Source organism: Sphaerodactylus townsendi, linkage group LG11, assembly GCF_021028975.2.
Source record: "Sphaerodactylus townsendi isolate TG3544 linkage group LG11, MPM_Stown_v2.3, whole genome shotgun sequence".
Taxonomy (NCBI): Eukaryota; Metazoa; Chordata; class Lepidosauria; order Squamata; family Sphaerodactylidae; genus Sphaerodactylus; species Sphaerodactylus townsendi.
The window spans coordinates 50,658,508-50,684,987 of NC_059435.1; the positions used below are offsets into that span (position 1 = coordinate 50,658,508).

At 42.6% G+C, this 26,480-nt stretch overlaps 2 protein-coding genes across 3 annotated transcripts in view; both read right to left on the reverse strand.

The window, feature by feature from the left end:
* The window catches only part of LOC125441108 (probable acyl-CoA dehydrogenase 6), a 62,792-nt gene extending 42,758 nt beyond the window's left edge, over nucleotides 1-20,034 (reverse strand). The window contains exons 1-2 of one of the 2 annotated variants that reach the window (XM_048511442.1): nucleotides 19,687-20,034; nucleotides 6,597-6,717 (exon numbers count right to left, since the gene is read on the reverse strand). In XM_048511442.1, coding sequence (XP_048367399.1) covers nucleotides 6,597-6,717; nucleotides 19,687-19,857 — 292 coding nt within the window. In that variant the 5' untranslated portion in view covers nucleotides 19,858-20,034. The remainder of the gene's footprint in view (nucleotides 1-6,596; nucleotides 6,718-19,686) is intronic. The other variant, XM_048511441.1, reaches the window with a different exon arrangement.
* A 2,184-nt stretch (nucleotides 20,035-22,218) lies between these two features.
* LOC125440499 (guanine nucleotide-binding protein G(I)/G(S)/G(O) subunit gamma-11) lies at nucleotides 22,219-25,241 on the reverse strand. Its single transcript, XM_048510340.1, has 3 exons — nucleotides 24,777-25,241; nucleotides 24,573-24,670; nucleotides 22,219-22,707 (listed from the first exon to the last, which is right to left on the reverse strand). The coding sequence occupies exons 2-3, from the start codon at nucleotides 24,666-24,668 to the stop codon at nucleotides 22,582-22,584; spliced, it is 222 nt and encodes a 73-aa protein (XP_048366297.1). The 5' UTR covers nucleotides 24,669-24,670; nucleotides 24,777-25,241; the 3' UTR covers nucleotides 22,219-22,581.
* Between the last annotated feature and the right edge of the window lie 1,239 nt (nucleotides 25,242-26,480).

The window sequence follows — 26,480 nt, forward strand, 5'->3', positions numbered from 1 at the left end:
TCATTTCCACCCGGCCTTTTGATTTGCCCACCATTATACCAACTCTGTGATTCTCACTGCTTTGAGACATTCCCACCCACACAAAGACAGCGCTTCTGATTGGTCAACCCACAGCGACTATGGGAAAACCAAGCCCCTTTTTTTCTCCCGTTTTGGATAGGGGCTGACATTAAGAGACCCCATCACAGCAAGTGGTAGCCAAAAATGTACAGCAACAATGACGCAGAGCATCACATTCCCACTCACATTCTTTTTTTTTTGCAGAAAACAAGACACCCCCCCCCCCCCCCCCCCCCAATCCATATGCCCAGTAACATTCTGTCCAAGGTGTGTATCTCCCTACCGGTAACTACACACTCCAAGCAACCAGTACATGTACAGAAAAGAAAAGGGGGACATTTTGGGGACTCCTTTCCCGATTAACTCTCAATTAACCCAGGCGAAATGGCACTCGGTCTGCCATGCCACTTGGCAGCTCAGCAGAGATGAGAACTGACATGACGTCAGTGGGGAGATCAGGTGGGGTGGGTGATGGGGCAGGGAGATCAGGTGACAGGAGAAATAAACTGATTTTGCTCCTGCAGTGTTTGCACAGTAGCAGGTTCAATGTGGTATTTTGGAAAAACCCAGAAAAATATCTTGATTTCAATGATTTTTGAAAAAGGGAAATTTCGCGGGACACACCTGCTTTAGGACTGAGAGCCATGTGAACTTTTTGGCCCTTGCTTAAGCTGGGATGTTTGGACCATGTGGAAGCAACCAGAGTTAGGTTTGGTAAGTCAGGTTAATACTTAAACAAGGAATGTTATCTTAGAGCAGCAACTGCAACCAGAGCACAAAGATCTTCTCTGATGTGGATTCTGAACAGCATATTTATTACAAGTTGCAATTATTATAAATGAGTTCGTTTTCCACATAAAAAGGGAAAAGAAGTTCATTTATAACTATTGGAACTCGTCATAAATATGCTGTGTGGAATGAGCATGAGTGACTAAAGGTAAGATGTGGCAACCATCTTGCAGCTGTGCCCACCACACTGTGTTGCAATTCCAGTGGCTCAAAAAGACTGACTTAGAGACTGAGAGGCCCATCAAAATGGGGGACGGAATCCACTTGTGGGAACAGTGGGGTGACTCCGCCAGAGATTAGCCTTCTCCAGTACACTTAAGCCAGTGGAAGGATTAAACTGCTGCTGTGAGGCCTCCACTGCCCCCACCCCCCAGCACTGGGACATGGTGTGGGACCCTGCACTAGTGTGCCAGCAGCCCTGCAGCTGCCGCTGGCAGTGATCTTAGGGTGATCTAAGGGAGGGAGAGGCTGTGGCTAAGATGGCAACACAGTAAGTATTACAAAAATGTGTGCAATTTGGCACCAGTTCCATACCCTAAGTGCATTCCTATGTTTATCTTTTTCTTTCAGGTTCAGGAATGTGTTTACATTTTCTTGATCGCAAAAAAATCTGAAATTTTTGTCAGACAGTGTACAGATAGATAGTAAGAACTGTTTTGGTTAGACAAACATCTAGATCATCTCTATGAGAGGCAATTCTATGCATATTTTTATCTCAGCAGGAATATTCAACACACTATATACAGACATTGTATTTTCCTCCCCAGGGTCATGTTTTATTCTATATGAATACATACAAGTACCAAAACTGACCTGTCTTCTCAAGCAGAATCTTAATTACCATCAATATTATTTTAAGTGCCTAGAAACAAGGAGCTATGCAATAAGCAAATAAATAAATAAAGCAGAACTTACTGTTCATTAGCTTACAATCCAAATAAACACAAGGGAAGGAAAAGGGACCAGAAAGATAAGGGAAGGCAGCAGGAGACAAGGCATGCCAAATCAAGTACCTCACCTCCTGTGCTGCAGCACATCATTGTCTAATAACATTTATGTTTAGTTTTTAAAAATGCAGGAGTGAACACTGTAAGGAGTTTTCCACAGCGTAATTACACCAGGGCACAACCAGGATCGTAAATTCCGGGTCAGTGTTATCCCTGTGTAACCCCCATGTAAGAATGGGATGACCCAGAAAGGGGTGGAGTCTGAAAAGAAGCAGAATGCTGTAGAACTCATGAGGTTGGAGGAAGCAAGGCTACCAGGCTGGGACCTTGATTGATTTTTATTAAGCCCTTAACACCTTGTTTAAGGGTTTTTGTGTTTGTAAATGGTGAGAGTTTTCTGGGAACCTTCATCATCTTGAAGCCCGTTCACCAAGCCTCAGAAGTCTTCAAAACCAACCACCAGCAAAGAGAAGAATTGGACTCAGCAATATCAGTAGACTGTAAATAAGGACTTAAAAATGCAAACTTAACAGGACTGCAAAGTGTAAATGTTAAATGTTTTAAAAGTGTTATTTGTTAAGTAAAGTAAACTGTTTTGTTTAAATTTGGTTCTTTGCAACTCCTTCCAAGTACTGCCCCACAGGAAGAGGTTACAAATTGGCGCCCCATGTTGGGTGCCAATTTGTAACCTCAGCTTGTGGGTTCTGTGGGGCAGTACTTGGAATGAGTTGCAACAACAATTTTTAAACAACAAAATGGTTTACTTTTCTTTACAATTAACACTTTTAAAACATCAACATTTAACGTTACAATTCAAGGTCCTGTTCAGGTTGCATTTCAAGTCCTTCTATTTACAGTCTATTTACAGTCTATTGCCAAGTCCAAATTCTTCCTTTTGCAAGTTGGCTGGCCTCCTAGAAGACTCCAAGGGCTTGATGAACAGGTTGCAACATGATGAAGGTCTCCAGGAGAACTCTCACCCATTACAACCACAAAAGAAAACCCTTAACAAGGTGTTAAGGGCTTATAGAAATCAAGGTCCGAGTCTGGTACCCTTGTCTTCTCCAAAGAGCTCTCTCCTGCAGCCTCTTGCTGCTCTGAGTCTCCACTTTACATTTACTGAAACTGAAAACTGCCCACATATTTCTATTTACAACAAATGGCACAGTTGTTCTCTAAAACAATCTCTAAATAACTAGAACATAGAGGGAACGTATTTTTCTATGATAAACTAAACCTTGCTATGTGTTTCCAAGTGAGACATGTTCTGTGCATCAAACAACACAAAACTTCCCTGAAGAAGGAAAGTCGAGGCACGTAGATCCCAGGGTTGTTGTAAAGAGAAAATGGAGGAGTGATTAACAATATAAGCTGCTTTGGGACCTCCATGTTGAGCAGTGGCGTAGTGCCAAGGGAGCAAGAGGGCACACGATGCACTGGGCATGCACTGGTGCGGGGGCGTGGCGGGGTGTGGGGAGGGCATTCCTGGGCGTTCCGGAGCATGGTAGGGGAGGGTGTGGCGTGGCAGGGGCACTGGAAGCATGCATGCCCCGGGCGCAGTTCCCCCTTGCTCCAGCCCTGTTGATGAGAATGGCGGGATAAATAAAGTGCTTTGCAACTGCTTCTGTATTTCCCATGGCTACTAAACATGGTGACTAAAGGGAACCTCCATGTTCAGAGGCAGTCAACCTCTGAATCCCAGTGCCAGGAGGCAACATCAAGAAAAGGCCTCAGCCTATACACCCTGTTGTTGGACTTCTAGAGGAACTGGTATGAGACAGGATGCTAGCCTAGATGGACTATACTCTGATCCAGCAAGATTCTTCCTATATTATTATGCTCTTATGTTCTTACATACATTTATTCATTTGAAATACAAAACTGGATTAAATCATTCACAGTACATAAAAGTGCCCTAGGTACATGAGGAGAAATATAAAACCAAAGACGGAATATAATGTGAGAAAATACAATTCAAAGCAAATCATTCACCATGAGAATTCACTGTAAGAATTTTTTTCTAAAAGTGTGTTGTTGAATTCTAAAATATTTGCAGTGAGGGAGTACTCATCAAATCAAGTTTATGAAGTCGAAGAACCTGCAATTTAAAAATGACTAACATTGAATTCTTACAAGAAAATGGGAAAGCTACAAATGCTTACTTTAGGAGCATTTAAAAATACAAGTGCTCTCTGCCTGCATGCAAGATAAAACAGTGGAATCCTAAGCAGAGTTACATTCTTCTACACCTATTGACTTCAGTGGACTTAATGGGGTATAATTCTATTTTGGACAGTACTGTAAAACATGCAGATGCCACTACAATTAAATAGCAACAACAGCAAAACCACCCCACATTCTTATGTGCACAACATACAAATAGCCAAAGCATAACAAATTCTGAAAACACCTTCAAAGAATCCACCTCATAAATCTGCTAGTCTCGTAACATGCCATTCCTGATGCATCTAGAATGTGACCCAAGATGCCGGATAATGATAGAATCCTAATTTTCTGTAATTTAAATATGCAGCACATTATGATGCTAACATAAAAATTATGCTAAAAGCTGAACTATCCAAAAGGTGGCAGCAGGAAAAGAGATAAGCATTGCATTATTACAAAGCTTTTGTTCCATTTTACTCTGTAATTTGGTATAGAAAAATGCATTTCTTAAAAATAAATACCCAAGTGCTCACATGTGACTACTCAAAATGTAAGCCTGAGCCATACAATTAACCCCTATATATGTGTGATTCAGGCTACAATTTAAAGCTTACTTACTAAAAAGTTCCACGGAATTCAGGAAGACTTACATTTGAGTTAAATAACTTAAGATTAGCTTTCTTCATCAGGAATTGCTGGGGTTCAAGTAAAGTGCTATTGGAGATTTATCTGTCCACTACTAGATGCAATTTTGGGCAAAATTGCTGTTTAAAACAGCAGCAATTCATGCTAGAACATCTGATGAAATAAGCACCGTTGAATTCTTAGTGTAGTGCAATTTAGTTCATATTATATCAGACCCATATACTTTACAGAGAGATTACAGTTACAGCAGTACTACCATCTTGATCCCCAAAGGTACTGATTGCAGAGATGCCACATAGAATGATTTTAACTTGTTTACCTAGAGTAGTACAGCATTCATTCTGTATGAGCCCATCCTTCAGTGCCAAGCATTAGTTTCAAAGAGGGCTGTGTATAGCAGGTATTTTAGCCACTGCAGATGCAAATATAGCAGGGTGTCTCAGAGTAAGAGATTATTTAAATAACAATCAAAGCTCTCTCAGCCATCACTTACCCCTTTTAAGTACCTTGTCACATACAAACCTACCTATTATGTCTGTGAATGAGTGAGTTTCAGCATTACTTCAGGAAGGGAACGGCAACAGGGATCTTGAAAAATCCATTCCTGAGCTAGGGGAAAATCCTGGCCCTGCACAGATGAGCAGATCAGGTGAGGAGAGTTTGGAGCACTGATCTGTGGGGGGTTGGGGGGTGGGGGTTGGGAACACTGTCTCAGCCACTACTTAAACAAAATTAAAACATGTTTTTCTATTCTAAATAAAATGACTCCTATGCCCTAACATTCCTTCAGCAGCCTTCCATTATGATCTCCAGATGTTTCACACTCAGTTTAGGCTTAAAGCTCCTCCTCCTCTCCTGCTAAAAACAGGAGTGCCAGCATCCAGGTGGGACCTGGTGATACTCTCAGAATTACAACTCATCTCAGATTACAGAGATCAGTTCCTCTGGAGAAAATGGCTAGTCTGGAGGGTGGACTCTATGGCAGGTTCCAACCCCTTAATATCCAGGACCTCCTAACATGGATCTGGCAACCCCGTCCCCATTCCCCACCAGTGGCCAGGGGAACTTGGCAGTCCTACTTCAAAACCAACCTGTCAGTCTTACTCCAGAGGAGAGGCCTTTCCTAAAGCCTGCTGCCCTCCTGAGTACAAAAGGAAAAAATGGATGGCCCATTAAGATGTTGCTCATACAAACTCTGGCTCTTAACTCTCTCTGCTCACTTCTGAGTCATCTAATTGTGGTACAATTTTTTTTAATGGACAATCTCTCTCTCCCCCCCCCCCCCCCGCCCCAATAGTTGTGTGCACTGGTTTCCTGGGGTGGAGTCCCTGCTCTTTCATTCTATTTTTTAGTTAGACCTGTAGACTGCACGAGTTCCCTTGCCTTGAAAACAGTTGCTCCCATCTCTGTATCTTCTTGGTCATAAATGGATGCTGTTTCAAGCAGCCTGTCTCTGCTGTGTGAGTTTAAGAGCTGGAACCAGACTGAAGACCTCATTGCTGATTTGCAAGGAAAAGAGAACATCCCATGCCGGTTCTATACAGCACTGCTGGACTCTGAGAAAACCATTCTCAGTTTTTTAGACCCAGTTTTGTGTGACCCAGTATTACGGTAAGTTAATGGCACATTCCTGGCTAGCCCTCAGCAGGCCAGCATGTCATGCTGATGCTTCCATTGTTGTTCCCTTAAACACCCATTTGCCTCTGTAGTAATTCAGAAGAACCAGGCTCTTCATTAAAAGGACATGCAACGGTTGTTCTAGCATGTCTGGAAGTGAAAAAGATAGTAGCAATAAAACTAGAGCAAACTTTTTTTTTCTGTGATAGTGAAACAATCAGTGATGGAATCTGACAATATCATATTTCAATTTTGCCCCTTCCTCAACTCAAAAGGCTCAAATTAGACTAATTTAAACATAGCTCTTGCCAGTCTTCAAACCCAAATAAGGCATTCCTTTTCAAGGAAATATTAAGCAGTCTCCTGTCTTACCAACTGGTTTGTTCACTCCAAGGAATCCAGCTTTCCCCAGAGATTTAAACACCTGGTGGGCTGGGAACTGGCCTTCTTTTTCCCATTCTTCCACAAATGGGTTGATTTCTTTGTCAATAATCTGTATTTGGGGAGGAAAAAGGTAAAAGATTTTAAGAAGCTGATTTATGGAACAATAGCTATTTGGGCAAATCTGACATAGGTATTGGGTCTTTAATTCAAAGAAGTGGATAAACTAGTTAAGTCCTCCTTAAACTAGTTTAGTATTCTCTAAACGAAAGCATTTATTTTAAGATGTTTTAGATCCACCAAAGACCCCTTCCGCACATGCAGAATAATGCACTTTCAATGCAGTTTGCAGCTGGATTTTACTGTGTGGAATAGCAAAATCCAATTGCAAACAATCATGCAAGTGGATTGAAAGTGCATTATTCTGCATGTGCAGAAGGGGCCAAAGATAAACAGATTCAGGATTAGGCCTCTCATCATACATTGTACACAATACATTAAAATAAAAAGTTTTTAAATTTTAGGAGATTTCCCATCTCACCTTTTTCAAGACATGAAAGACAACTATTGCATATATGTTCATCTGGGTTTTTGTTTATGATTTGGGAAAAGATGGCAAAAAAGAAGACAGCTCATCAATTTTTTAAAAAAATGAAAAAACGATGTATTTCCAGAATTGGCAGGAAGAACTCAGTTGGACCATGTACTTTTTGAAATAAAAAGAAGCATGGGCACAATGCATGCAGAGCAAACGTCTCGGGCAACTTTAGAAAATGGTTGGTACAGCAGATGTTTCAAGCAGCACAAAATGGCTGGCGGGAGAAAACAAAAGTGAGCTTTTTTGATTGGACAGGAGAAATAAGCCGTCTCCTGAGCTCCACACAGCAAACAGGACACAACTTTAAGCTGACTTGGTTAAAAAGAATCTCTAGCTTAGCGTTTTCACAAAAACCTGGTTTGAGCAGAAATAAAACGTTCTGAAGAGTGAAGATGTCTTCGGGGAAAAAGCAGTGCAGACTTTCCCCCCAAAATGCTTTCTTTCCTGTCCTCAAGATGTTTTATTTGTTGCTGTCCAGAAAGGGACGGTCTCTCTCTTTTTGTAAGGTTCCTTCTGCTGACCAGTACATCTAAGAAATCCTCTGCTCTTAAACCACTTGAAAGTTCTCTATTGTCTTTCATCAAATGTACTTCTGATCAGTGCAGGACCAAAGGAAAGCATTTGTTTTTCTTCCACCAGTATCTGGTGGAATAGTAGGTAGAATCATCTCTTTAGCAAATAATATCTCCAGCTAAAATTAGCTTGGCTGTATTTTCTGCACTTATTTAAAAAAAAAACCTTCTTGAATTGAGCATTTGATAATCCTTTTTCTGAGAGACATTTGGGAAGTTTCGAGACCCAAGTCATCAAATTATGCATTCAAAAGTAGTAGAGGTCTATCCTGCAAGCCAACAAGGAATTATTACCTCACCCCTCAAAATCAAGGAATTATTAAACTTTAAGGCTTGGCAGATTGATTTCTTCTTGACCAAGACTCATAGCTGTTGTCAGTATTCCACCTCTTAGGGAGGATTTTCACTGGGCCATTTTTAATAGTTTTCATCAATTTACAATGTCATGTCTTCCAGCATGACTAAGGAGTCCATAACAACACAGAAAACTCTTATCTCTTCTGCCCTTGTCATCCAGATGGGGGACCAGTTAGGCAAATATAAACTATACCATTCTCTCTGTGTCTCTACCAGTTAGAATAGTGGTCTCTAATCCAAGGGCTCGGTTGGTTGCAGAACCTGAACTGCTGGGTTGTGAGTCCCTACAGAGTGGCCAACCCCACCCCCAGCTTCTTGCTAGAATATGTGCATGGAAAGCAAGGATGTTTTGTCTCCTCTCTTTGCATGCAAGAATCATCTCAACATCCTGTTACTGCTCTCAGAGATAACTTGTTACTTCAGGCTGTTTCAGACTGTGACTCATAGGGCCACTCCCCACTCCCCATAAGCCGCGGGGTCACCTCTGTAAAAGACGCGGGGATCCCGGACGCTCCCCACATCACCGGCGCTCACTGCGCAGCTGCCCGGAATTTGCTGCTCTCCCACCTCCTTGCCACGCGGCAAATTAGGTCCTCAAGAAAGAGCAGCATTTTCAAAAACCCCACGGCAAGGAGGTGGGAGAGCGGCAAATTCCGGGCGCTGCTGTAGCTGAAGGTGCGGCTGCTGCTGCTGGCTCAGGAGGAAGCCGCCGCGGCTGGACTCAGCCACGAGCTTAGTTTATTGGCGGGAGAAGAGGAGGAGGCGGGAGAGGAGGAGCGTGTCCTCTGCTTGAAGAGGCCGGCATGGCCAAGGTCAGGGAGCCACTGGAGCCAGTTAAGTTTTCTACTAATGTATATCAGGGAAGGAACTGACCCGTCGGTAACCTTTAAGTTAGGAGGGGGCAGATAGTAAGGCGAGAATAAGGACTGGTTTTCAGGGGAAAGGGCTTCTGTGGCTTGACCCCAGCCACAACCTTTGGACAGTGCGGGGTGTGGGGTGGGGTGTGTGTGTGGGGGGGGGATGAGGATTATCTCACCCCGTTCAGAACCTCTAACGCAGAATCAGCCTTGAGCCCAGCTGGAGAGACCGTCTTCTTTCCAAGAAAGGGTGGCGGAGTTAGGTGACTCGAAGATTTAACGCCCTGCCCGAGAGGCGACCTGTGAGACTGCGACTGATTCTGATAAAGCCATTTAAAATCCAGTCCATTTGGGGGGGGGGGCGGGGGGCGGGGGTTGGATCGTTTTGAAACTCAAATCGGATTGGAGATGCTTAAACGGGACTTTGTATCTCTTGCTCCTCCCCCCCTGCTTCGCGCTCTGGGAGCCTGAGCAGTGGGAGACAAATGTCTCCGTGGTCAAAAGCCACGGAGGCTTTTCTAGTGGGGTCACTGCGCGGTTGCACACAGAAGAGGTAAGTGGGGAGTGGCCCTTAATCTTTCTGTCAAGTTAACTATGATGTCATGTCATGACCTTGGGCTAGTCACAGCTTTTCGGAGCTCTCTCAGCCCCACCCACCTCACAGGGTGTTTGTTGTGAGGGGGGGGGAGGGCAAAGAGATTGTAAGCCCCTTTGAGTCTCCTACAGGAGAGAAAGAGGGGATATAGATCCAAACTCTTCTTCTTCTTCATGTGACTTCCTGTTTGCAGTTCAGTGGATCACATGCTACTGCTCGGGATTAATGTTGAGTCCCAGGTTTGGGAAGGTTACAGACCACTCAGCTGGAAGACTGCTTGAAAACTGGAAGACTATAGTCCCCTTTTCTCTTGATGACGTCCATATGCCTGTCCTTTCCCACAGAGTAATTCTACAAGGATGCAGCGTAGTCCAGAAGCCAGTAGACAACCTGAAGGGCATATCTGGAAATATCTGTGGTCTGAAGATAATCATTCCAATAGAAGAAGCAAGAAGTCCAATGAAATGGGGGGAAATCTTATATGTAGCCTAGGAAGATGACAGACTGTGTGCCATTGTTGATAGGAAAGAAAAGGTGGCAAGTAGAAAACTCACCCAGTTAAAATGAGTGGTCAAATTTGTAGATTAAAGGTCTCCAATATTAGTTGATATTTGCAAGCCCCTGCAATCAGCACATTCCACTACTAATACCTGACTGGCACAAGATTCTGAATATTGCAATTCAAACAAAGCATGCACCAATTCAGTTAACTGTAAATATAAAAAGACAGATTTGGTGACTTAATGAGGCAGTTCTGGGGATGGTACGTGATCAGAGACAGTCCTCTCTTGCTTTCAGATGGCACTCTTAATCCCAAATTAACAAACAACAAATATTTCTTTAACTCTGAGCAGCTGGCAGTTTGTTCTTTCAGTACAGATTTTATTAGGCTTTGGAAGCTAACAGCATCATGTAAGACATTAAGCTAAGAGGTACAAATCCAAGGTTGGTGTGATTGGTGTTTGGAATATGCTGCCACAGGAGGTGGTGTTGGCCACTAACCTGGATAGCTTTAAAAGGGGCTTGGACAGATTTATGGAGGAGAAGTCGATTTATGGCTACCAATCTTGATCCTCTTTGATCTGAGATTGCAAATGCCTTAACAGTCCAGGCACTCGGGAGCAACAGCCGCAGAAGGCCATTGCTTTCACATCCTACATGTGAGCTCCCAAAGGCACCTGGTGGGCCACTGCGAGTAGCAGAGAGCTGGAATAGATGGACTCTGGTCTGATCCAGCTGGCTTGTTCTTATGTTCTTATGTTTGATTAATTTATTCTGAAAAGCAGTAGATGCTGCTGTGCCTTAAAAAAGTCCATAATAACTATAATTGATTTTGCCTTGTGATGTAACAGCAAAATTCTAAAACAAGGATAATAGATAAATGTGAAATCATTGCCAAAAAATGAAGATGTTTGCTGTTTACAGTTTTTCTTCTTTCCATGAAAATAAATATCCTTCCTGCAACAAGTTAAAGTCTGGGTGTAAAACACAGCTATACTCCCAATTGTCCAGTGGTGGTAAAATCATATGGAGCTTCCATAGAGACAGTAAATTCCTGTAGATTCTGAGCAAACATTCATATTTTCTTCTCAGCTGGATGACAAAATGATTTGTATGAAGCAGAATCAATCTATACTTAGTTTGTCCCTCCAGTACAGCATTCTGGAAAACAATAAAATAGGATTCTTACAATGCAATCCTATGCAGAGTTACTTGAGTCTAAGATCAATTAAATTAATAGGTTGAGACTTGGGGTAACTCTGTGTAGGACTGCACTGTTAAAGTCTTTGATGTGGAGGCGTTACCCAGCAATCAGAATAAATTATGTTCCCACTTAAGGCTTTCACTGTGAATATATAACGTATATATCCCCAAAAGCCAAGCCAGGGGTGTTCCATACACTAGACTTCATGCTAACAACTGGAATTTAGCAAGTCTCATTTGCTGGTATAAGGGCAGGATGTGGAAATATCTACTATGTTCATGGTTAATATGGAGGGCTGTACATGCATCAGATCCTGCAAAGCTTCAGTTCAGACGCCCACCCAATCTAGGAAATGCATTATATCAGAACAGCAGCATGCTTGTACTGCCACCCATACATAGCTTAGACTACAAATCATATTTTGCAGTTGCACAGGGTATGATAAAAAATTTCCACATTATGAAAATAATGTGTTCGTTGTGTTTCAGGATGGGGCATCTTGAAGCTATCATAGCTAATCTCAAGATATGTTTTGTGGACATTTCTACAATGCACACAAGGGCATCAAATAACATCACAGAGAAACAAGTAGATTCATCTTTCATGGAGCTATCTGTAACTGTCTTGACCCCTACGCACAAGAGCGCCTAGACAAAGATAGAATTGTTTGCTGTAAGGAATAGATTGTTAAAGATACTGTGATGGCAAATATAGCTTTGTCTGGATGACCCTTTGCTAGCACTGCATAGTGATTACAGTGCATTCTAAGATCTGGAAGACTGCGGTTCAAATCCCTAGTCTGCCGTGGAAGTTTACCGGATGACCTTGCACTGGTTTTCTCTCTTAGCGCACCTCATAGGGTTATTATTGAGAGGATAAAATGGAACAGGTAAAAATGGTGATGTCAGCTGCTTTGAGTCCTTATTGGGGAGAAAAGCAGAGTATAAACATCTAAATAAACATATTGCACCTGCAGAAAGAAAAGTTACTTCCTTAACATCTTTGGGGGCACATTTCATGTACCTGTCAAAACAGTAAAACTATTGAATATTCATGGCCTGCAACTCTATTAAAGTTACTTAAGGGATCTTAATTAAATCCTTCCTATATTACATAAAAAAGGGATAATCATCTATGAGATTTTTCAGAAGTACATTCTGAAGTGTTCTGAAGTGGCTAGGCACTGATGAGAGAGGTCAATTTTTAGTTCAATGCAAATGAAGTAAGAAATTTAAAGACTAGAACATTTTTTTTACTACAAGTACAGTCTCTTATCTATAATTAGACATTATTAACTGAACAGGATATTTATGGCCATGAATCAAACCCTAAATTTGTTTTTAGCAGTGACCTGGCATTGAAAATATTGATTGCAGACGTGCTCTTCCATATTTGAGGAAATCTAATTAAAGAATTATAAAGAACTGTTCATATCTGGGAATACCATTTGAGCCTTTGTATAAGGCAAAAGGAGCTGGTGAAATAAGCGATGTTGTACTGGTAAGATGCATAATTGCATTTTGGAATCCAATAAATACAGCACATTTGAGTTATGATAGTCACTGGGTTCTGGCTTTACCTATAACTTCAGTAAGAAGAAAACAATAATGAAGATAATGAAGGATATCCTCATGACAAAATAATTAAAGCCTGCTCTTTAATTATTGGGGGACACAAAAGAACAAGAACAGTGGAAAAAGCAAGTAGAATTAGTCACAGGATGGGATCACAGAATCATAGGCTCCTTCCGCACATGCAGAATAATGCACTTTCAAACTGTTTTCAGTGCTCTTTGAAGCTGTGCGGAATAGCAAAATCCACTTGCAAACAGTTGTGAAAGTGGTTTGAAAACGCATTATTTTGCGTGTGCGGAAGGGGCCATAGAGTTGGAAGAGACCACAAGGGCCATCAAGTCCAACCCCCTGACACGCAGGAGTACACAATCAAAGCACTCCTGACAGATTGCCATCCAGCCTCTACTTAAACACCTTCAAAGAAGGTGATTCCACCACACTCTGAGGCAGTGCATTCCACAGTCAAACAGACCTAACTGTCAGGAAGTTCTTCCAATCGTTTAGGTGGAATCTCTTTTCCTGTACCTTGAATTCATTGCTCCTTGTCCTTGTTTCTGGAGCAGCAGAAAACAAACTTGCTTTTTCTTCAATGTGACATCCCTTCAAATATTTAAACATTGGTTATCATGTCACCCCTTAACCTTCTCTTCTCCCGGCTAAACATACCCAGCTCCCTAAGTCTCTCCTCGTAGGCCATGGATTTCAGACCTTTTACCATTTTGGTCCCCTTCCTCTGGACCAGGGGTAGGGAACCTGCGGCTCTCCAGATGTTCAGGAACTACAATTCCCATCAGCCCCTACCAGCATGGCCAATTGGCCATGCTGACAGAGGCTGATGGGAATTGTAGTTCCTGAACATCTGGAGAGCCGCAGGTTCCCTACCCCTGCTCTGGACCCATTTCATCTTGTCAATATCCTTGAATTGCTCTGTTCAGAACTGCAATATTTCAGGTGAGGTCTGCCCAGTGCAGAATAGAGAACTGCTATTATGTCCTTTAATCTAAACACTATACTCCTATTGATGCAACATAGAATTGCATTGGCTTCCTTGGCTGCTGCATCACACTGCTGACTCATGTTGAATTTGTGGTCTACTAAGACTTTTAGATCCCTTTCATATGTACTGTTGTCAAGCCAGGTGTCATTCATCCAATATCTGTGCATTTCATTTTTTTCTGCCTAAGTGTAGTATCTTATATTTATTTCTGTTGAAATTAATTTTGTTAGTTTTGACCTAGCTATCCAGCTCTGTTCTGACAAAACTCCACAATACTACTTCTAGAATACATAGCAACATACAGGCATCAGCCAAGATATGGTTGTAATGTATTTTGCATCTCATATTGTGAGACCAAAGACAACCATATCTAAGGGAAGATAATGTAAGACATAACAAAGTTTTCACTCAATAGCTAATAAATTTCCTGTACCACCTAAAGGAAGGTACTAAGAAACAAGCCAGAAAAAGTATTTTTCATGGCAAGAGAAAGTTTAGTAGAAGGGGTTATTTGAAGTTCATGCATCTGTTCTGTGACCTTCGCATGGCACAATGGAAGTATAACGTTATTACATCTCTAATAGTCAAGGTGAATATGTTATCTACAGTTCTCTATGATGGAAAAAATATGAAGATTGTCTAACCAAGTCTGATGTTAGTAAAGTTATTACCTGCCTAGTTACTTAGACAGCATGCATTTGCAAGTCTTCTCAGCAGTGAGCCCCCTTTTATTTAGCGGGGCTTACCAGGAAAGTGTTCTTAAGGTCCTAATCACTAAAAATAAAATAGTTGCAAATAAACCAAGTTATTACAAGATTTTTTTCAGGATATTGTACTAATACAAAAAAGCAAATTCCCATCGAGAAATTTAGAAATAAAACCACAGGGACATTATCATCTTCTTGTATGTCTACTTTGGCATTTGTTGTCATATACTGTGGGGGAAAGACACTTGAAATGAGGAAAGATCAGCTGAAATATTTGGAACATTTATTTTATTTATTTATTCCAATTTATACCCCATTCTCCCATCACACAGCAGGGCTCAGAGTGGCTAAAACAATTAATAAAGTACCTTGCACTTTACAATAAATACAATAAGAATAACTGTAAAACACTGTAAATAAACACAATACAATTTAAAACTCTATAAAGCCAAGAACCTGGTAGCCTGGCATTCAGATAAACCTAAGCGGTTTCCGCATGGGCCAAAAACAGCAGTGTGAAAATGGTGTAAACCCTTCTATACCATTTTAAACCATTTTACACCATTTTCACACCGCTGTTTTTGGCCCATGCGGAATCCACCCGAGAGTCAGAAGTTCAAGGAGAATATATTTATACGCTGTATTTCTCCCCAAAGGGGAACCAAAGCAGCTTACAGCATTCTCCCCCTTTCCATGTTAACATCACCACAACCCTGTAAGGTTGGTTAGGATCAGAGAGAGCGACTAGCCCAGTGGTGGCGAACCTTTGGCACTCCAGATGTTATGGACTACAATTCCCATCAGCCCCTTCCAGCATGGCCAATTGGTCTTTACTAGACAAAGGAAGATGAGACTTCTAAGAATTCCATTAAACCCAGCCAATGCAGAAGCTTCATACTCCTAGACCTAGGCCATCACAGGGGCCAACGTTACACACTTTTATTTCTTTTTGTCCCTGAACACAGGCAGTCATGGTGACTCCCATCCTCAGAGCAAATGGTGCAGTAGTTGAGAGCGGTGGACTCTAGTCTAGAGAAATCAGGTCTGCCTCTTCTCCACAGGAGCAGTGAACTCTAATCTGGTGAACCGGGTTTATTTTCCGCACTCCTCCAAAGAAACCTGCTGGGTGACTTTGGGTTGGTCACAGTTCTCTCAGAACTCTCTCAGCCCCACCTGCCTCAAAAGGTGTCTGTTGTGGGGACAGGAGGGGAAGACGTTTGTAAGCTGCTTTGAGACTCCTTGGGGTTGAAAAAAAGGTGTATGACTCCAAACTCTTTTTTTTCTCTCCTTCTGTTTCAACTCATGAAATCATGGTCCATGTACTCTGTCAGCCTTTTGGACAGCAGCCCTTCATGACACACAGCCAACTGATCTGGAGGACTGCAGTGCAGAAGTCATGGGTGCTGTGGCTTCTGCATGAGCTCTTTAAGGGGAGGGGGCAGAGGCATAGGGGGGAAATGGTGCCCGGGGCAACACCTGCTCCAGGCACACACACACAAGCCACACTCCACTTACTTTAGCTGACAGGAGGGCTTGGTCCCGCCAGGCTGCTCCTTTAACTGGCAGAGCCTCAGCAGGCTGAAGAAGCAGCCTGGTAGGGCAGGACCAAGGGGAGGGGTGTAGGGCGTGCCCCCCACATGACCAACCGGTGTGCACCCAGGGACATGTGACCCTACAAATCCCCATTGTCCCTGGGAGGTGCATGCAACATGTGTTCTTTGAATTGATCAGGAATTGGATAAAAGTCTTCCAGGAGCAAGATAACATGAAAATCCATTCTATTTGCATGAGCACAGGTAGCAATATTGTGTGTCTTATTATGAAAAAACGTTCTCTCAGCAGCAGGGCTCAAAGCGATCCTGACACTTATGCCCTTCGGGGGTGGGCAGTTTAAAAATTTAATAAACAAACAAACAAATAAATAATAAAGAGCAAGAAGATATCCAGCTGTTTCCTTTCACTGTAACGAACCCTGACAAGTTTTGAATTCCATCCTATAGATACATGTTACCAAGTTAAATACTATTTCCTAATCTTATGACAGAATTACAAAAATAATAATGGGAGATTAAATAATGTACTGTTCTTGAACTTTTTAAATTAAAGTCCCTTTTAACATCACAGAAGCACACCCTGTGATTGGTAATTGGGGTGATACAGTTTCTCCCTTGAACATGTATTGGGAAATATTTCATTTAAATTGTTTCTCACCCTAGCTACAGCTTCCATAAGTCTCGATTCATCAGCTTTGATTGCTTCCAAATATAGGTTTTGTTCCTCTTTGGCATCTACACAACAGCACTTTCTCTCTCTTTCAGTAACCACATAATATCATCCACTAAACATTCACTTTCTGGGTTTCCCCTACTTTGCTGAGATTTTTCCCAACCTGGAAAGACTGAAGACTGAAAGACTGGAAAGACCTTTGCGCACCATGGGAAGGTGTGCTTTCTTTTTTCTTTTTTTGTGCCCAGGTCAGCACCATTTTTTTTTGTCTCCACTGGATGACTTTGAAGATCTGGATTTTTTAAAAAGGGAAATACAGTTATGGGGAGGGGTCAAGGCTCAATGGTTTATCTGCTATGCAAGCAGAAGGTCCCAGATTCAACCTCTGGAACCTCCAACTACAAAGGAGTGCATAGCAGGTGATGTGACATATCTCTATGGGAGACACTGCTAGAACCATTGCAAGACAGAGCAGACAGTATTGACTGTAATAGCGCATTGGTCTGACTCAGTAAAAGGCAGATTTGTATGTGTTCAACAATCAACTGGCACAATCTATTAGTTCCTCTAAATTCCCACCTTTTTTAAAAAAGAAAAAGCAAGTCTCTAGCCTTTTCATAACCAAAAAAAGTTAAGAGACTTTTAAAAATAAAATAAAAGCTAGGGATCCAGAGGAACTAGATTTCTATAGCATTACTGTGCTGATTTATTTTTCAAAACAATCAGGAGGCAGTAGGGCTAAAGCAAGGAAAAAGCAGGAGAAATTACCATGTCGATGCTCCAATTCCATTACCTACATGGAAAAAAGAGCGTAGCCAGTGTTTTGATTCACCCTGATTCCTAGAGTTCTAAATTCCACAGCAGAACTATTGTCAAGCTGGAATAAACGGGGAAAGTGGAAGAACACAGGATGAGGGCAATAGTGAATATAAAAGTTTCATCGTAAACCCACCTCTAAATCACAATATCCTATAGCTTAAGAAGTTGTGCACATTTTCTGCAAAGTTCTTAGTGCTGCTTGGTTATAAAACTGACATTGAAATTGACATTCAATGGTCATTGTCTGCAAACTCTGCCATCTTCATATGCGAGAAAGTTTTCCAATAATGAAGAACAGCAAGACTTTCCATCAACTTGTATCTCAGCTACATAGCTGCATACCAAACCCTATGCATGTTAATGCTGCATACCAACCCTATGCATATTAATGCAGAACTGATTCTCATAAATCCAGCGATATTCATTCCCAAATAGGTCTCCACATGAGATGAGCCTTAAATACTCCTCTCCTTTGGCAACCTTGTGCTAAATCCTTGAAATGTTAAGCGGCTAATTAGTTCTCTTTTTTAAGTTAGGAACCTTTTTTAAATACCGTTCTGACCATCTTTACTGACAGAATTTCTTACAAAACATCATCCAAACAAATAATACAGATTTCTGAATTGTCATGAGATTACATTTCCTTTTCAACTGTCCCCATTTTTCTGGTTCTTGTTTCTGGGAAGTTACTGGGCCTTTCCCCACTTACCGTAAGCCCCGCGCTACTTGAGGAGAGTAGCGCGGGGTTCCTCCTCCCTCCCCACGCCAGGGGCGGCCACAGCGCTGCCGACGCTGCCGCTGTCGCGCCCCCTTAGCGCGCGGCATCCCAGGCGCTCTTCCAAACGGCGCCTTTTGATGACCCCACACAGAGCGCGGGGTCGTGGGGACGCCTGGGCATAGGGGGGATGGAAGGGAGTGGGGAAAGGCCCACTGACACTGCTGTTGCGGATCTTTAGAAGGTCTTGTTAATAGGGGCCCTTTCCCCACCTACCGTTTGCTGCACGCTACTGCCCCCAAATAGCGCGTGGTCCAGCGGTGCTCCCCACGAGTCCGGACATCGACAACGCAGCCACCCCGACTCTGCACTCTAACGTCCCTTCAGCGTGCGTCATTTCTGACGCTGAAGAAACGGCACCTTCTGACTGCCCCAACACGACACGGGGCGGAAATCGCTTGCGCTCAGAGTAGCGCACTGCAAAACGTAAGCGGGGAAAGGCCCAAGCTGTAAGTGCCAGTGGTTAGAATTTGAATGAAACCTAACAATGGGAGCAGTCCTAAGAAAGTCTAACCAGATAAATCTATGTTATTCAGTGGGGTTACCCCAAGGAAAGTGTTTTCAGAACTGCAGCCCAAATTTATTCCAGCCTGAGTTGTTACTTTTACCATTCTTCTGGGTTTACCTCCAGATTCAAGTGAGGGGGGCACTTCGGTCCTTTCCACACATGAAGAATTATGCACTTTCAATCCACTTCCAATGCACTTTGCAGCTGGATTTTACTGTGCAGAATAGTAAACAAAATGCAAAACAATTGTGAAAGTGGACTGAAAGTGCATTATTCTGCATGTGCAGAAGGGGCCTTCCTCTCTCTTAAGGCGTTGCTACAGCTCCCAAGATACGTATTTCAAGAGCTGACAAGAGAGTTGGCTTTTAAACCATTGCCCAATAAGCTATGGCAGAGTAAACAAAGGGCCTCCACACAAGCCAGGCAGAGAAAAACTTTCAACAGTATGTGCTAGTGAAAGGTGTGGAGTTCCTGGAAATGCAAGCAATCATATGCCTATTTTTTTTCTTTGCGACGTGCTGGGTTGCACATATTAAACCAACAAAATCGAATCACGGGAGTTTCCCGAAGCATGTAAGACTGCTCCTCGTGGATATGTAGAAAATCAGAGGAGAGAGGGCTCAGACAAGCCAGAGGTCGACAAGCCCCCGAGAGCGCCTTAGGGAGTCGCAAATGCGCTCGCCTGGCGCTTACTCCGGGCGCAGTTCAGAGCGCAAAAAGGTCAGGCGCGCAGACAGACACAATCCCCGTGTCAGCCGCATTTTCGACTGCTCACAGGCCGCCGTCGGTACCTTTCTCAGCGAGGCTCTCAGGGCGAAATGCTCCTGCGTGTATATTAGGTGGTTTCTGCTGCTGCTGGTAGCTTCGGCCGCGCTGCTGCTCGGCCTCCAAAAGGTGCTGCCCCGCAGTCGCCATTGCGCTCGCCCTTTGCGCGCGAGGAACGCTGACCAACGCGGAGCCATGGCCGGACCTACTGGAGAGCGCGCCCGGCAGGCGTGTCGCCGTCCCAGAAACTTTGACCCGTGCGGACGCGCGCCTTTCAGAGCTCTCCACCGTGGAGGGAGTGATCAGGCTGAAAGTTTTACTGAAGTTGCTCAGTGAAGTTGCTAAGCGCCAGGCAGGCATGGAGCGCGTTTGCCATTTCAGAGTCTCCAGATCTGATCCCCACCCCCACCCCCGGTGGACTCAGTACATAGTGAAAAGAAGGAGGCGACGGAGTCGGGCTGGGGGTAGGATCATGCTGGGCTCTTCTGCATCACGGTTCAGAGCTGAGGTTCGTGAAATGTGTGTATCCATTACATATTTGTATTTTGTAATGTGTATATCCATTACATATTTGTTATAATCGAACTAAAGGGGAGAAATTTGGTCCAGCATGACGCACGGTTTGGAAATTCCATGCTGACCTGGATTGCCCAGACTAACCTGATCTCTTTAGATCTCAGAAGGTAAACAGAGTCAGCCCTGGTTATTGCCTTGGATGGTGGGTGTAAAGTCACAACTGACTTATGGCGACTCCATAAGGTTTTCCAGGCAAGAAACATGCATAAGTGGTTTGCCATTGCCTGGTTCTGTATCACATCCCTAGTGTTCCTTGGAGGCGTTTCATCCAAATGTTTGTCAGGGTCAAGGCTGAGAGTGCATGACTGGCCCAAGGTAACCCAGCAAGTTTCCATGGCAGAGTGGGGATTCGAACCTGGGTTTCCCAGATCCTAGTTCATCACCTTAACTACTACACAAAGACCCTCTCTTAGGCAAATTGCTATAGCGCATCCTGATGGTACAGATTGGGGAGGTTACCAACCTGCAGGAGCAGTGTGAGATCTCCTGGAGTTACAAGTCCATCCCCAGACTACAGACATCAGTTCCATTGGAAGCAGTGGCAACTTCCAAAGTTGGACTCTATGACATCACATCGTTGAGATCTCTCCCTTTCCCAAATGCCACCAAATCTCTAGTTTCCTAAACCAGAATTGGCAACCCTGCAAAGGTACTCGTTTAAGCACTGAGTGGAAAAGAGGGCTGCCTGGTTCAAATTACATCTCAAGTGTGGACTTTTGGTGGGTTTAGGCAAACCACTTTCTCTCACCTACTTCACAGCTACACTTGATAGTGATCTAACTTATAGGGTTGTTATAAGGGGGGGAAAGTGTTCCCACAGAACATTTTTTAAAAAAAAACACAATGTTTTTGATGCAAGAACATTGCTAGCTGGCAGGCGCCTTCCTAGAATCGGCATCCTCTGTTCTCTTATGCATGGGAACTTGTCTGTTTTAAAATGTACATACTGTACATATGTGCATCATATAAACAAGAAGAGTGGGGGTTTGGGCTCCAAAATATGGTTTCCTTTGTATGCAAACATGTCAATTTCATTAAGTAGATAAAGCACATAAGAGTAAAGAAAGGTTATGTGATGAATCAGAAAAGTTCTCAAAGGGCTTGTGTCCTACTTATGGACAAGCAGCAGTTAGCAAAGTATTAAGTCTCTACATATCCACCTTTTTCTTGTCCTTTTGCCATGTACCTGCATGGTCGTATCTGATTCAACATACAGAAACAGCATGGATTTTAGACCCAAACCTGAATGAACGTGCCTCATACTTATGTAATCTACCTTGAGTGAGAAAGGGGGACTCTAAATGACCTTTCAAAATACAAAAAGAAAACATCACCCTCTAGAAAACTTGTCTAGACAAAGCATTTTGCAGAACAATCCTTTGCATTCTTATTTAGAAGTAATTTCAACAGAGTCCAGTGTTATTTAGAAGTAATTTCCACAGAGTTCAGTGGTTCTTACTCCCAAGTACATGTGCACAGGATTGCACCCTTAGACAAGTTTAGGACATCTTCGATCTCAGAGAAGCATGTCTGCATGTCTGACAACACTGATTGTTCTGAAAGGACCTGACCATTTAACAGACTTTCAGACTTGCCCATTGCATTGGCCTTTTCTCCCTCCCCTTTCTTCTTGTGCTTCTAATGTATTTAAAGTGTACACCTTTGGGCAGAAAGTTGTTATTGTTTTACAGTTTTCTGATATGTAAAGAAAAAATAACATGCTTACTAAAATGTATGCATGTTTCGTCATAATAATGAATGTACATTTAGTGAGGTTTTTTAATGCCTAATAAAGGTCTTTAAACTTGAACTAGTGAGGTTTTAAATGGTACCTTAAAACCAATCACATTTAGCTAAATATCAAACTTAGAAGTCAGTTGCACTGACTTCATTATCTCCCAGTATGTGTTTGAGAGATCCCATCCATGGTAACCTCCCTCCCAGGAATAATTAATGTGGTTTAAGAAATAACAACCATCACATTACATTGTCAAGGTTTTGTTGCTTATATTAACAAAATCCTATTTTTACATGCATTGTGCTGCTATTGAATTTAGGTTCTGTATTCTGCAAAACAGGGATTTTTCTCCATGTATTACCAAAATAACACTGTAGTTATACAGTTATACAAATAGTTATACAAATGAGTTATACAAATAGATTTCTTCAAATTCAAACTAGCATATTCAGGAGATTAAAAAACAGTAACACATCAAGGAATGAAATTATAAACCAGCATTTCTGTTCTCCTAAGCAGTCGGCTCAGAGCCCCTGGAAGTTAACCCTGACTAGATTTTTGTGTGTGTGAGGACTTTAAATTTCAGTTTCAAGATGGTCTTGTTCTTCTAAGCAATAATACATCCTCCTTTCTCTTTAAAGGGATTCCTGTCTTCAGGAATACCTTTCACAAGAGGGTCTTCTCCAGATCTTTCTTCAATGTAATTTTTTATTTCTTCTGAACATTTAGAAACCTTAAGAGGAAGAAAAGACATCTGGTTTGAATGTGCAGGGATAACATTTTCCACTGGAAGAAGGCAAAACATAATTTTCCAATGTTCAAATATAAATTAGCTGTGCCCATAACTGTTTCATGAAAATGCCAGAAGCAGGACTCACACATATGCCAATCTGGCTATGCAGCCATAAAAAAAAACCAAACTTAATGACATGTGACAACACACTTTAAATACCGGCAGTTGGAACTTTCTACATTATCAGTTTTGCTGAGCAAAGTGTTCACATGTTTTTCAAACAATGCTTTTGATGTAGGAATATATCCTTTTGGGAGAGCTAATGAAAAGGGGGTCCTGGCCTAGGCCAGCCTGATCTTGTTAGATCTCAGCAGCTAATGAGGATCAACCCTGGTTAGTAGCTGGATGAGAGACCACCAAAGAAGTCCAGAGTCACTATGTAGAGGCGACTTGCAGCCAACAAAAAGAAGGAAAAGATTAGTTCTCTCTCCTCTCTGCACATTGACTGTTGTAGTCATTACTTTGTGGCATCTGGTTCTTCAACTGACACAAGCATCTTATTATTAACTTGAAGCCCAATGAGACCCCAATCCAGAGCCTGTGGCTTTTGGGGATGGCACTACTGCTGCGCTGCCTTGCCACCTCCGAAGGGCTTTCTCCACAAGTGGATTTGCCCCCCTCCTCCAGATTGGGCCTTTAGTGTTTCAAATGGATGGCATGAGAGTCCTGCTACACACAATACCAACTAATAAACTTTTATAAAATTGTAGTTTGTTTTACTTCTGTGAAGATCTCTCCGGAAACTCATGCTGCCCAGATTTTTCAAAACAATCCAATGGTCAAGCTATAAATGCACCATATTATGCGTATCATATGGAAACATTTTATTGCAACATTCCAACCAGTACCCATTTTCCCTGCCCAGTCATCGGACTATTTCCTCTGAGCTGTACCACAGCAATAAAAAGTTCCAAATGTAGCCTTTTGCAGCATACCCTGCAATTAGCCTGTTCACGCTTCTCTCTTTCTTTGGAATTACAGGTTTTCCATTTTTCCTCAGGCTATGCCGGCAGGTCTGCCACTCATGTCAATAGCCATTAACTGTCAGGAGTAGTTCCCAAGCTGCATGCTTCTGTTGGGTGGAGATGTGAGAGGGGTGGGCCGAGATAGCTCCAAATACTTTGGTGTGTGTGTAGGATTCTCTCCCAGCTATAAAAGTATAACAAGTTAAATAACAGTCTGCCTAATGTTAGTATGGTAAAGATTATTTGCAGCAGTGCAAAACTATGCAGAATTATTCGAGTCTAAACCCAAGCTGGGCTAACTCTCTTCAGGGCTGCACTGTGAGATATTTAAGAACCAGAGGAGGAATGAGGAAAACACATCTAGGCTGTGACATTTTAATGAACAGCCTGGCCTTCCTGGCATGACCACTGAACAAAAAGTCTGCCAACTCTTTCTGTAGTATTTCATTTGCTTCCATTTTCCTATGGTATTTTGTCTTATTTTATCAGTACAAACAGAATAGAAAAGAGGGTGGTTAATCTAATGTGTGGAAATTAACAGTTTCTGCATTCTTCTAAAATTCCTTTTCCTCTCCCACTTCTGGGAGCTTTTCTGGGGGCGGGGGTGTTACACCGAAGGGAAAACATGTTTAAACAAGCCTCCTTTTTCTCCTTTCAGGGAAATCATTCCAAATTGTTATAATACCAACAACATCCCCAACTCTCTTGTTTCAGACATACTCTCCACCCACCACCCCTAGCCAAAAACCCCCCAGCATAGATTGATCTACCAGTAAAACAGGATCTATTCCAAACACTTCTTCCAAAATCTAGGGGAAACACTGCCAGGTATGCACTCACCAGTTGTCTTTGCAACTTTGCTTCTTTCCGGAGCTGCTCCACTTCCATTTTCAGTTTATCCTTTTCGCTCAGATCCTCTATATTAATTGCTGGCATTGCTGGTTCACACACATAGAGGCATTACAGAGGGTTGAGGAATGCAATTGGCTGTAAGAAGCCCCCCTCCCCATCTCCCTCCCTTCTCTCCACCAAAAAAATCCTTACTTTTGTTACGAGTGCCTCCTGATCTCCTGTAGTGGCAGCAGACTCTCCAGCCAAATCTCTTTCCAGATTCCTTGTAACTAGTTACGGGATTTTAATTCATCAGCAGAATCCGTCCTAAGCTGATTAAACCACACAGTTTGACCTCTCTTCTTCTATTGCCTCAAGCAGACCTAGCTATTACACATGCATGGAAAACTACCCTCTTCTATTTCCACATCACTCCAAAACTTTCCAGACCTTCCTAAAGTACAACCATAAGAATCAGGGTGGTGGTGGTGGTGGTTTTCTTGTACTACATAGAATAATGGATAGTCACAAGCAAGATGCTGGGAAGCATCATTAATCAGACCACTGTAATCCTGCAGTTGTTAATCTGGGATTAATATACCTATAGGCAAAAAGAAATCCTCACTATCATCTCCAGTGTACGTGAACAGAGCTAGCAGTGCATGAACTGAAGTGAGGGGTGGGGGTATGGATGGAGGAAAGTCATTAGAGACAGGATGCATGCTGGTAACTTTCCCTACAATGGGAAAGCCGGCCGTGCAGAGTGGTCGAGAGGAAACAGGCCTGCTGAGGAAATGTCTGGCCCCTCTCTGTGCCAGGTTGGAGAGGCTAAACAATAGGAGGGCTTGGAGGAGGGTCAGAAAATGTTTTTTTTTTAATCTAGAAAGACCATTAGGGCTGACTTTCTCCCCAAAGAGACAAGGAACACCCAGTCAACTGCTCATTTCACATTAGTTCTTTCAATGTTTGTATTGTATTGTATTGTATTTATTTGTTTGATTTTTACCCCACTGCTCCCCTCCTCCACTGAGGGCTCAGAGCAGCTCCTAACACACAGGACATTACAAATACAAAGAAATTACAGCACACAATAAAATTACATTATAAAATCCCGTAGCACTTCAACCAACTGAGGGTGGAGCAATTTCAAGGCAGCCCCTCAGCCCCGTAATAGATCACCTCAGTCATACTATCAAGAAGGGGAGGGGACATAAGGAGAAGGGAGGCAAGTTCGATGGACATAACCCCATTGCTGCTCTCAACTGTAGGCCTAGTGGAATGGCTTTGTCTTGTTGGCTCTGAGGAACTGAAATTTTGTTTTAATCCATGCAGGATCACACACATCAGCACATACTGTCTACTCTGACCACCAGTGGTCCTCTGGAGTCTGGAGTTCACATATCCTACTACTTGATCCTTTTAACTGGAGACATCACGGATGCAAGTAATTACATGCAGACATCTGCATGTAATGCACATGCTCTACCACTGAGCCACTGTCCCTCTCCGTTTTGCCTAAGCCAAGAAGTTTTTTTGTGTGTGTGTTCAAAAATACTGGCACTATGTATCAGAAATGATGTTTTTAAGTAATTTGTAAACTCCTTTTGAGCAGCCACGCAACGGCTGTAACATCTCACTGCATTTAGGTACCCAGCTAATGCCGCTTCTGCACATGCAGAATCATGCACTTTCGATCCACTTTCAATGTACTTTGCAGCTGGATTTTACTGTGCAGAATAACAAAATCCACTTGCAAACAATTGTGCAAGTGGATTGAAAGTGCATTATTTTGCATGTGTGGAAGGGGCCTCAGACCTTCCTTTTTCACCTGGCAAGGATTTCAGCCTGAAAACCTGTGCTCTACTGCAGAGCTATGGGCCTCCCTAGTTTTGTGCTATGAGAAGAATCGGTTCTTCT

Bases quoted from the DNA above. Each gene is read 5' to 3' on its own strand.
- LOC125440499 (XM_048510340.1), bottom strand. From the start codon at position 24,668: ATGCCAGCAATTAATATAGAGGATCTGAGCGAAAAGGATAAACTGAAA. The intron at 22,708-24,572 runs GTGAGTGCATAC...CTTCCTCTTAAG, and splicing joins CAAAGTTGCAAAGACAACTG to GTTTCTAAATGTTCAGAAGA.